Source organism: Limulus polyphemus, unplaced genomic scaffold, assembly GCF_000517525.1.
Source record: "Limulus polyphemus unplaced genomic scaffold, Limulus_polyphemus-2.1.2 Scaffold11512, whole genome shotgun sequence".
NCBI classification, from domain to species: domain Eukaryota; kingdom Metazoa; phylum Arthropoda; class Merostomata; order Xiphosura; family Limulidae; genus Limulus; species Limulus polyphemus.
The window spans coordinates 1-12,996 of NW_013677122.1; the positions used below are offsets into that span (position 1 = coordinate 1).

Genomic DNA, 12,996 nt, shown 5'->3' on the forward strand with positions numbered 1-12,996 from the left:
GTTCTGTTATTTTTAATGAACATCTTAGTGTAAAAATAATTAGTGTAATGTTCAGTACGTTCTGTTATTTTTAATGAACATCTTAGTGTAAAAATAATTAGTGTAATGTTCACTACGTTCTGTTATTTTTAATGAACATCTTAGTGTAAAAATAATTAGTGTAATGTTCAGTACGTTATGTTATTTTTAATGAACATCTTAGTGTAAAAATAATTAGTGTAATGTTCAGTACGTTCTGTTATTATTAATGAACATCTTAATGTATGTTCTCTGTTTTTTATATATACTGTATTTTAAATAATACATTTGTTATTCTTTTGTAGTTAAAATAAACAAGTATTTTAACAAACATTTTATCTGGACACAGATGCTGTATCCAGAATCAAAATGTCCCGAAGCTGATAAAGAAGTTTTACGAATTATGAAATCTCCACTGGCTAAGAAATTTAATAATGACCATCAAGTAAGTTTATAAATTTATATTAGCCCTTATGTAAACAACTACTCCTACCATGTGGCCCGACTGTTTACGAGTCATAAAGAACAATTTTATTTCTAAGGGTGATTGATGTTGTAAATGGATACACTAACAGTCGGATCCCGTTGCTGCCAAAAACTGGCTTTGTACTGTGGTGTTGTGAGAGTTCAAAATAAGAGTGGTGGTAAAACCCCTCTATTTAGTCAGAAAAAGTAGCCCAAGATTTGGTGCCTGATGCTGTTGTCTAGCTGAATTATCTCTAGTCTGTCAGTTCAAAATTAAAGATGACTATTAGCAGATAAACTTTTTAATAATCAATTTCTGTAACAACCAAACAGTAACTGTAAATCAGTGTTATGCGTGAGTGAGATATGTTGCAGTAGACATACATTAGTTCATTGTTACATGCTGATGTAGGTTTTTCTGTACTTACATTTCATTAGTTGTTAGTCATTAGATTCTGTAACCTCTAGAAAGTAGCATTGAAAAATCCTGTTTATCACCAAAATGTCGTTAAGGATTTATTGTTAGTACACATTTTTTTAAAGTATTTCTAAAAAATTCTATATCATTTTATTTCCAATAGATTATTTTAAATTGTCGTTTTAGAAAAATTTTAACTATTTGTTATTTCAGCCTTGCCCGAAGTCTGATTGTCATTGGCAACTAGCAAACCCTACACTAAAAAATAATTTGTATTTTCTCAAAACGCTATTGGTTCCATTACTTGCACAGTTGGATACAATATTACAACTTATCAGTACTAGTGAATATTTGCCAGCAGGAGTAACTAAATGAATTTTTGAAATATTTATCAGACAAGTGTAAATAAGTAGTTGAAATTTGATTTATTAAAAATCTTGTCACAATTTATCATCAAATATCTTCAAGTTGATGTAAAAATATAAAACTTTCATCAGAGGATATAAATTTGTTTCGGTATATTACAGAGCCGTAGAGTACTATTAAAATATTATTAGCTAAATATTTTTATGCCATGTAGTAAACATAAGGTATATCATAAAATCACAGTAAGTTTGCGGCTACCAAGTTTTTTTTGTTGGCTATTAGATATATAACATCTTCTCCAAAGATGGGTTAGATATTAAAGACAAATTTAGTTGGCTCTAATTTTATCAGCAAGCTTCTGTACTGCAAGAAAGTGAAATGTTTGTGAGCTAGATTTAGTATATAATATTAGCAGGCTTTCTAATGAAGTTATAAACTGTTGTGTTTTTGACTTGTAGTTTTGTTTAACTCTGAAGTGAGAAAACTTGTGCCGTGTGTGTGTAGAAATTGGTGTAAAAAGTAAAACACTTTGTGAACTCTTCATAGCTGCAGCATGAAACAAATAAGATGAACATTCTTATTTATTATTTTACTTTCTTATTTGTTAAACACACAATGACACTACATAAAGTATGAAACAAAGTAAGTTTATGATAAAGGGTTAACTTTTTTTTTAAACACACACTGACACTACATAAAGTATGAAACAAAGTAAGTTTATCATACAGGGTTGAGTACACTATATTAAAATTATTTTGAATATGCAAATCAGTAAGTCACTGGCTAACCACAAGCAACATAAAAGTGTGGCATGTATCAGACTACATTTTGACATTGTTTGGTGTTTCTTAGGTAGTGTGATGCCACTAAAAATTTATTGCTTTTTGGAAGGGTCTGTAACAGTCCTTTCTGACGCAAGACATTCATGCACTCAGATCATAAAGGTGTGTTCAATTTGTGGATTTAGAATTTCCAAAGTTTTTTGGCATTTGAAACAAAAGAATATGGATCAACTTGGGGCACCAAGATCATCCAGAAAGAGACCTTCAACAAATTGTACTCCAGCTGTATTAAGCAAAGTACAGAATTTTATCATAGACAAGAATCAACAGGTATAAAGGTAAATGTCAAGAGCCATCAAAGTGCTCTAGGCAACAGTACATAAAATAATAAAGAAGGATCTCCATCTGGAAATGAGGCCAATAGGAGGCTTTGAACCATACCTCCTGATCAATCATTACATATCGTAAGTAGGTGGGAGTGAAAACAGTATTCATGAATTTCCATGTGATTGGACTGTTGAAACAGGCAGTGGTAACTAATGTTCTCATATATTAAATGAATTATGGAAAACCTGCAAAATTTAGTGGTGTGCTTTGGACAATGCAACCTTGTAATGGAGCATTTTACAATGGAAACTATGCTGCAGGGCTATTGTCAAGATGCATGGTGATCAGACAGAGCATGACTAGACATTAGTGTACATTTATAAGTGCTTCCCTTAACATAGTAACAATGAAATAGGTGGGGCTACTATTGGTTTTGCATCATTAAAATGAAACAAAACAAATGTTAAACACACCACTCTTTACTCGTTATTTATATATGGAAAATTAATTATAAGATTCTGGTGCATGCTGGTACATTGGCATCATTGAATTGACTGTATATTATAAGATTCTGGTGCATGCTGGTACATTGGCATCATTGAATTGACTGTATATTATAAGATTCTGGTGCATGCTGGTACATTGGCATCATTGAATTGACTGTATATTATACTATTCTGGTGCATGCTGGTACATTGGCATCATTGAACTGACTGTATATTATAGTATTCTGGTGCATGCTGGTACATTGGCATCATTGAATTAACTGTATATTATAAGATTCTGGTGCATGCTGGTACATTGGCATCATTGAATTGACTGTATATTATAAGATTCTGGTGCATGCTGGTACATTGGCATCATTGAATTGACTGTATATTATACTATTCTGGTGCATGCTGGTACATTGGCATCATTGAACTGACTGTATATTATAAGATTCTGGTGCATGCTGGCATATTGGCATCATTGAATTGACTGTATATTATAAGACTCTGGTGCATGCTGGTACATTGGCATCATTGAACTGACTGTATACAAGATAATTTATTTTTCATGATTTTTCTTTGTTGTTAAACACATGGTCATCACCTAAGTAATAAATCTTCCAAAGAAATCTGACCAAATCGAAGGACTTCATGATTGTTCTTTGTTCAAAACCAAAGTGAGCATTTTTAGGAGTATTGAACTCCCACATGTTGATTAAAAGCATAGTACCAGAGTTAAACAACCATAATGTGAACAAAAAAATGTTTAACGTAAAAGATATAGTGGAATTTTCTGGTGTTTTTTAATGTTTCCATCACTTGTAATAATGTTATTTGCAATTACATATTGAAGTAGGGGAGTGCAGAAATTCTGAACAAATTATTTAAAGTGACTCATTCTTGATTTAATCTTTTTTTTTCCATTTACAGAAACTTTACAGCAGTCTGTCTGAGCATTCTGGTGAAAAGATTGAAACTTGGAGAGATGCAGGGAATGTGTATGATACATTGAAAATTGAGGTGATAACCTATTCTCAAATTGTATCAAGTTCTATTAGTTTTGCATGTGTTTGTTTAAAGTTAAACATTTTCTCCTTATCTTTAATCATTTATTGGTTAAGTTTACTTGTTTTATTTGCTTTACAGTGGATTTGAAACTATTGTCACACTAATATCTTTTATCATTTATTTGTTAAGTATACTTGTTTTGTTTGATTTACAATAGATTTGAAACTATTGTCACATTGATATCTCTAATCATTTATTTGTTAATAATACTTGTTTTGTTTGATTTACAGTGGATTTGAAACTATTGCCACACTGATATCTTTAATCATTTATTTGTTAAGTATACTTGTTTTGTTTGATTTATAGTGGATTTGAAACTATTGTCACACTGATATCTTTAATCATTTATTTGTTAGATATGCTTGTTTTGTTTGATTGACAGTGGATTTGAAACTATTGTCACACTGATATCTCTAATCATTTATTTGTTAAGTATACTTGTTTTGTTTGATTTATAGTGGATTTGAAACTATTGTCACACTGATATCTTTAATCATTTATTTGTTAAGTATACTTGTTTTGTTTGATTTATAGTGGATTTGAAACTATTGTCACACTGATATCTTTAATCATTTATTTGTTAAGTATACTTGTTTTGATTTACAGTGGATTTGAAACTATTGCCACACTGATATCTTTAATAATTTATTTGTTAAATATACTTGTTTTGTTTGATTTACAGTGGATTTGAAACTATTGCCACACTGATATCTTTAATTATTTATTTGTTAAGTATACTTGTTTTGTTTGATTGATAGTGTATTTGAAACTATTGCCACACTGATATCTTTTATCATTTATTTGTTAAGTTTACTTGTTTTATTTGATTTACACTGGATTTGAAACTATTGTCACACTGATAATTTAAATACTGGTAAAGTATTTCTAATCAGCAGTTCTCTTGTATTTTTCCATCTAGAAACTCCACAACTTAACCATGCCTGACTGGGTAGAACCCCTGTGGGACAAACTGGTCAACATTAGCAACTGGAGCTTTCACTTGGGATTTGATTCAGAGGTTATACTAAGGCTTAGAACTGGTAAAGTCATCAAGGGCTTGCTTATTACTTTTCTTTTGGACAAATATCTTACTCTCATTGGCTTGGTTATTACCTTTGAAGACCAATCCTCAACTAGCTTCTATACCAAATATGTTGTACTTTACAGTTTTAATCAATATACCGTGCAATCTTTTTAAAGGAAACTGTAAGGTAAAATAAACCCGCTAAGATTTGTTTGCGTTATAAATAAGTATCGGGTGATTATTACCAGGATCAACATGTTATAACGACGATAAATTAAAAATACACAATTTTATTTGGAAACCAAAATTATTCAAATATGCAGAAATGTCATTTTATCTATGAAATATTAATTAGCTATTAATTAAATATTAATTAGTTATTAATTAAATATTAATTAGTTCAGAGTTATGACTTAAGATATGGTGTGAGACTGTTTCAATACTAATAATATAAATGTAGATAAATCTGAGAAACAATTTAAAATCAGTTTTCAGAAATGTTCTTCCATTTTGTTTTTATGGATATGACATAAATGTAAGAGCCCGGCATGGCCAGGTGGTTAGGGTGCTCGACTCGCAATCTGAGGATTGCAGGTTCGAATCCCCGTCCCACCAAATATTCTCACCCTTTCAGCCGTGTGGGACATTATAAGTGACGGTCAATCCCACTATTCGTTGGTAAAAGAGTAGCCCAACAGTTGGTGCCAGGTGGTGATGACTAGCTGCCTTCCGTCTAGTCTATCACTGATAAATTAGGGACGGCTAGTACAGATAGCCCTCGTGTAGCTTCGTGCAAAGTTCAAAACAAACCAAACATGAATGTAATTTTACTGATAATAAAAATATTGATATTCAAGTATCCGTGCTACATCACCAGAACTTGAAATAAAATTTCATGAAACATTATTCTGCCAACAAAATTTCATTTTAAAGAAAATATAAAACTAGTATTGAAACGTGTGTTTTCCACTATAACTGAGTAATTAGTGGAATTTTCTAATTGATGAATTGTCTGGTTGATTAATCGATTATTCTCAAGAGATGGTTTATAATACTAATAATCGGGTTTTGATAACCATGATGAGCAGAGAACAGATAATCCATTTTTGTATCTTTGTGGCTAATAAGAAACAAACAAGATATCAACGATATTACAATTACATGGATAATTGGAAAGCATAATTTTGATTAGTTGTTCGATCGCATGAGTTGTGACACTAATAGATTAAGTTGAACAAACTTTTATTGATTAAAAAAAATAACAATGAAGAATAGCATTGGTAATAATTTCATTACTGGATAATTGTAATAATTAGGAACACTGGTAGATATAAATATTATTCTGACTAATCGGTTATTTTACATGAACACCAATCAATATTTCACAATCACCCAGCTCTAGTCTCCAAATGGTTTCTGTAGCCGAGCGTGATACCTGTTTAAAAGTGTAAATCAAATAATTTACAAGATCATGGAGAATTAATCATTATTCTCGATCATACCATGAAATAGGAATGAGAAAGTTACAAAATGTGCTTAATGTTTTAATTTTAATATTTTCTTTTTAAAGTTTAATTGCCAGAAACTAAAATAGATTGTTTGTAAGATGTTTTGTTGTTTTTTTTGTATGGAAACCAGGCCTACTGCTAAAAGATATGATTTCTAATATACAGAAGAAAATTAACGGAAAACTCCCGGAACTAAAAGTTTTCATGTATTCTTCAGTAAGTAATTTACATTACTGAGTACAACAGTTTTTTTTTAGAATTGACCATGTTTTTATCTGCAGGATAAAATTATAATCGACTGATGAGAGTTGTTCTTATTGTCATTTTGTACAAAGTTCATTGGTTGTAGAAAACCAGATATGTTAAATGAAGATGTCATGGCTAGGTGGTTAAGGCAATCGACTCGTAATCTGAGGGTCGCAGGTTCGAATCCCCATCACACCAAACATGCTCGCCCTTTCAGACATGGGGGCGTTATAATGTGACGGTCAATCCCACTATTCGTTGGTAAAAGAGTAGCTCAAGAGTTGGTGGTGGGTGGTGATGACTAGCTGCCTTCCCTCTGGTCTTACACTGATAAATTAGGGACGGCTAGTGCAGATAGCCCTCGTGTAGCTTTGCACGAGATTCAAAAGAAACAAACAAAGATGTTGTATGTATGTTTTGTCATTTTATGGAACATTAGGAGGCAATGTTAATTTTGAAAGTAATTTAAACTGCCAGTTACTGACTTGTTTTTGTCCCATTCACTGGTATTATTAATAACCATAGTTTACATTTTCATGTGTTACAAACTCAGCGTAAAGAACTGATGAAGGGAATTGGGTGAAATCCTCCATTTTTTGTTTAAAAGACACAGGGGATCCCACCAGAAATTAATGATTAACTGAAGTGTTGATGGTGTTTTTATTTTCAGATTGATGACATGAACTGTTGATGGTATTTTTATTTCGAATTGTTGACATTAACTGTTGATGTTATTTTTATTTCCAGATTGATGACATTAACTGCAGTGTTGTTGTTTTTTGAGATTGATGATATTAACTACAGTGTTGTTGTTTTTCCAGGTAGTTAATGTCGTCAATCTGGAAAAACAACAACACTGTAGTTAATGTCGTCAATCTGGAAAAACAACAACACTGTAGTTAATGTCGTCAATAGTGTTGTTGTTTTTCCAGATTGATGACATTAACTGCAGTGTTGTTGTTTTTCCAGATTGATGACATTAACTACAGTGTTTTTTTTTTTATAATATTTTGTGTGTTATTTGAGACCCTGTAACGAATAATGTTGTACATAAATAGTTTTTAAAAAAAGCCAATGGGATCTTGTTAATGATTGTAAGGTTAAGGAATTCTAGGTTGGTTGTAGTATTGATGTTCCTGAGTGTCAGTTTTGTTGATTAAGCAGCACTACTATCAATGCCAACAGAAAGTATTAATGATCGTTATCTGTGAATACAGAGAGCGTTAGTAGGTAGTGTTAATAAAATATTTTGAGTGTCCTGAAGTTTTTTTAACTACCAAGTGAATGGCTGAAGTATTTAACTTCCAATTTTTTTATAATAACCTACCGTAAAGAACACTAAACTTAACTTAACAAATAAGATATAATGTGCATGTGTTTGAAACAAGTTACATGTTCTTACTATTTGCCAGTTTTTTCAATTGAATCGCATAAGTTCCAATTACATAGAGAAAACGCGTAACTCAGCATTTTAAGGTTCAGAATTTTTTCCTTTTGTTTCAGAATTTCATTATACCAGCTTATGGCTACAGTGAAGTAAAAACTATTGTTAAACCATGTGTATTGTTAGATTTTTATTCATTTTTGGCAAAGTAATTTAAATTGACAATAAGATTGTTTCATTGCTAGCACGATACTCAAGTGTCACTATTACTTCATGCTCTTGGTGTCTACAACATGTTGGCTCCTCCTTACTGTGCCACAATCATCCTCGAACTCCACAGAAATGGACAGCATAATCATTTCATCAAAGTTTTCTATCTTAATGACTCTAGCACTGACCCGTACCCTTTGACTCTTCCTGAGTGTCCACAACCCGAATGTCCAGTTGGACACTTTATCCATCTGACATCTAACCTTATACCGCAGGACTGGGAAAAGGAATGTGGTTTGGCTGTTGAAGAAGTTGTGTCTAAAAATGGTAAGTTATGGGTTACACAAGTTTGTGTTCATGGATATCTTTCCTGTAGGATATATATGGTTGGATGTTGCCTAAAGCAGCCCTTATTTTTTATGTACGTGACCACATTTCTTAGAAATAAAAAGATTTTTACAACCCCGAACATTGTTCAAAATGACAAAGCATCATAGCAACCAATGTAATCAAGTGACAATTTTCAAATCTTCATAATCTAGAAGAAAAGTAGGCCTAATTGTAATCACCTCGTCATGACCCACAATTTGGGAACTGTTGGCCTAATTATTATTGTGCTGAGCTACAGATAGAACGTTCCAATATGCAACTAAACTTTTAACTATGGGCACGTTATCGAAATAAAGGTTAATTCCCTGCTGTGTAGGTAGCAATGAGCACATTATGGAAATAGTTATTAATTCCCTGCTGTGTAAGTAGCAATGGACACGTTATGGAAATAGCTGTTAATTCCCTGCTGTGTAGGTAGCAATGGACACGTTATGGGAAATAGCTGTTAATTCCCTGCTGTGTAGGTAGCAATGGACACGTTATGGGAAATAGCTGTTAATTCCCTGCTGTGTAGGTAGCAATGGACACTTTATGGAAATATCTGTTAATTCCCTGCTGTGTAGATAGCAATGGGCACGTTATGGAAATAGCTGTTAATTCTCTGCTGTGTAGATAGCAATTGTGTGGTTTCTACTAGGCTTATTCTTATTTCAGAAATATGTGATTTTGAAAGTCAATTTCACGTTAGCACGTTTAACTCAACTTGCAGTACATAATGGTGTTAAACTGAAGTTTCTTTGTTTTTTTTGTGTGTGAATCTAGCCCATTTATATTCTTATTTTTGTAATGAGTAAAGTTGAAATTGTAAGAATAATCTGTAAATGTGATATAAAATGTAATCACAAGATAATTATCATTCCAGCTATTGCTGTAATTGGACTTGGACTTGCAGTGTCTGTGCTACTGATTGATCTGTGGAGTCCTGATTTGGCAGCAGTGCAGACAGAGGGACACTAACAACCACTACCAGTTAGTGCCTACAATCTGAATTATTTTGTAATATGGGAAAGCCATATTGACAAAAAATATCTCAGTGATAATGTTGACTAAAAGATTACAAAGCTAAGCCTAAAAAAGAATGTTGTAGAATTTTTTTTAATGGTAACATTGAAGTTAAATAACATGGTTCAATATACAGTGAATTTCTATCTATGCTATAAGAAACTTTTCAATGCTTTATAATTATAGCCAAGGTTCGTAGGTTTATTAGCATTACATAACAGTAATTTTAGTAATGTTGTGAGGTGATCAGATATCAATCATTGTCACGGTTAATACTTTTACATTCATCTCAGACCAATCATTAATTACCCTCAAGTGGCACAGTGCAAATTTACAACACTAAAAACCAGTTTTCAGTACCCATGATGGGTACAGCACAGATAGCCAATTGTATAACTTTGTTCTTAACTACAGTTATCTAATTATTAACTAGTTTTTATCCCACATTTTGGTTGCTATTCTACAGCCATCTTCAGGGAAGTCCTGAGAAGGAATATTTCTGTGTTGGTAGTGGCAGGGATTCAATCCTGGGGCTTCTTGGTGGAAGTTTAGTGAGTTATTCGCTGACTTATTTGAATGTTTTTCAAGAAAGGTATCTAGGCTTAGCTAGCTTCTTTGGTAGGGAGACTGAGGGGATGTAGAAAGCTTTTAATATATGAATCGTATCCTATTATTTTGGTTTTATTCTAATTTATCTTAGTCTTATTTGGCATGATGGACTACTACAGGTAGATTAGTACTACCAGGTCTTGTATTTCTGTTACGTTCCTGACTTCTAACTAGACCAGAAACAAATACTGAATTTTGCTATTTCAATATTTGTTGTGCATATTTGAACATCCTACAATAAAATATCATGTTCTTTTTATTGAAAGTTTGAAGCAATTAATTACAATATCGGTCATAATAAAACTTACAGGCTCTTTACAAGTGTGTTCAAAAATACTAAATAATATTCAGTATTGGCTTATTCCAGAAGAAGCTAAGAAGAAAGAATAAAACAAATTACCACTACAATCTAACACTGGATACAGGAACACTTGATAAAGAATAAAACAAATTATCACTACAATCTAACACTGGATAATAGAACACTTGATAAAGAATAAAACAAATTATCACTACAATCTAACACTGGATAATAGAACACTTGATAAAGAATAAAACAAATTATCACCACAATCTAACACTGAATAATAGAACACTTGATAAAGAATAAAACAAATTATCACTACAATCTAACACTGGATACTGGAACACTTGATAAAGAATAAAACAAATTATCACTACAATCTAACACTGGATACTGGAACACTTGATAAAGAATAAAACAAATTATCACTACAATCTAACACTGGATACTGGAACACTTGATAAAGAATAAAACAAATTATCACTACAATCTAACACTGGATACAGGAACACTTGATAAAGAATAAAACAAATTACCACTACAATCTAACACTGGATACAGGAACACTTGATAAAGAATAAAACAAATTATCACTACAATCTAACACTGGATACTGGAACAATTTGTTTTATTCTTTATCAAGTATTGTATGTATTTAGTGGAACAAGGAAAGGGCCAAATTAATTTTTTTAGTAGTTTATCTTTGGAACAAGTTTAGTTTTCAATTCACACACACATATATATTTATTGTGTGTGTTAAGATAAAAATAATTGTTATTAGAAAAGAATGACTAAGTAAAACAAATGTACTATTATAGGTTTTTTTTTCAGCTACGGTTCAGTATTGTATCTTGATTTATATTTTCTACCTATGCCAGTTAAGTTTGTTTTTTTTAAATACTGGTGACACTTCAATGAAGTTTTCATCTTAGTTAGTAGCTTTTAAAATCATCTAAGTCTCAATAAATGGTAAAAAAAAAAAGGTTTTTTATAATTAGTTTTTAATTATTCTACATTTTCACTGCTGCCATCTTCAGGGAAGTCTTGAAAAGTACTATTTTTGTGTTGATAATATTTGGGATTCAATCCTGAGCCTTCTTGACAGAAATATGGTGTGCTATCCACGTGACATGGGTGTTTCCCACATAGAACTTGAATCAATTAGATTGTAGTGATGCATCATTAGACACTTGACTGTAAAAACTATTCAAACAGCTGGAAACAGACAGAAAATAAGCTATATTTTAGTGTTTTGCATCATTAGACACTTGACTGTAAAAACTATTCAAACAGCTGGAAACAGACAGAAAATAAGCTATATTTTAGTGTTTTGCATCATTAAACACTTGACTGTAAAAACTATTCAAACAGCTGGAAACAGACAGAAAATAAGCTGTATTTTAGTGTTTTGCATCATTAGACTCTTGACTGTAAAAACTATTCAAACAGCTGGAAACAGACAGAAAATAAGCTGTATTTTAGTGTTTTGCATCATTAGACACTTAAACATTTACATGTTGCAATTTGGCCAACTTTTACAAAAAACCTGTAAGTGCCTTTATCTGTGTCTGCAAAATAATTTAAAGGATAAACAGGTTCAAACTTAGAAATTATACAAACAGTTGAGTCGTCAGTGTATTGTCTCTCTCTTTCTCAATATAGGAACCTCAGAATTTTGGTTTGCACTGCAAAACCCTAAAAGTAGTATGCCATTTTCATTTTATTAAAACACTAAAATACAGCTTATTTTCTGTCTGTTTCCAGCTGTTTAAAACACTAAAATACAGCTTATTTTCTGTCTGTTTCCAGCTGTTTGAATAGTTTTACAGTTTAAACATATAAACTGTATGTATGTGAATATCAATGATCATATTTGAATTATATATGTACATATATATATATGAAGAGTTTCAGATGTAAAATCTTGTATATCTGATTTTAGGGAAATTGTTTCTTTTTCTGCATTTTTTAAAATTAATGCTATGAAAACAAGAGTTCATTATTTATTAAATGAAACCTTTACATATTATTATACAAAAAAACAGTGCTTTTTTGTGATGACTATTATTGTGATGACTCCTACTGTAGGCAAAAGCAAAGTAGTGTTATTGCTGCATTTGTGGTGTGACTGAGGGTTTGTGAATTAAAGAGATTTATATACATATATATATATATAGTTTTGGTTTGAAGTACGCAGTTTTAAGTATGTATATGTGTATTTCTGGAACTTGCTTGGCTCCCTGGAAATCTGTTTTTATATTGGTAGATTGAAAGATGTGAAAAAAATAACACTTGACCAATGGTATAATGGTAAAGTTCATGATCACTCAGATCTTGTCCTGGGCATCTGGCAATATGAATTCCACACATCTGTGTGTGTATATATC

General features: G+C 31.6%; 1 protein-coding gene across 1 annotated transcript; it reads left to right on the forward strand.

The window, feature by feature from the left end:
- Nucleotides 1–367: 367 nt before the first annotated feature.
- Nucleotides 368–11,002, forward strand: LOC106476772 (lysosomal acid phosphatase-like; the record flags this gene model as incomplete). The annotated part of the gene is made up of 6 exons (XM_013937400.2): nt 368–463; nt 3,795–3,884; nt 4,852–4,972; nt 6,595–6,680; nt 8,340–8,631; nt 9,557–11,002. Coding segments are annotated over 6 exons (780 nt in total), but the record flags the coding sequence as incomplete, so codon positions are not given.
- Nucleotides 11,003–12,996: the final 1,994 nt, after the last annotated feature.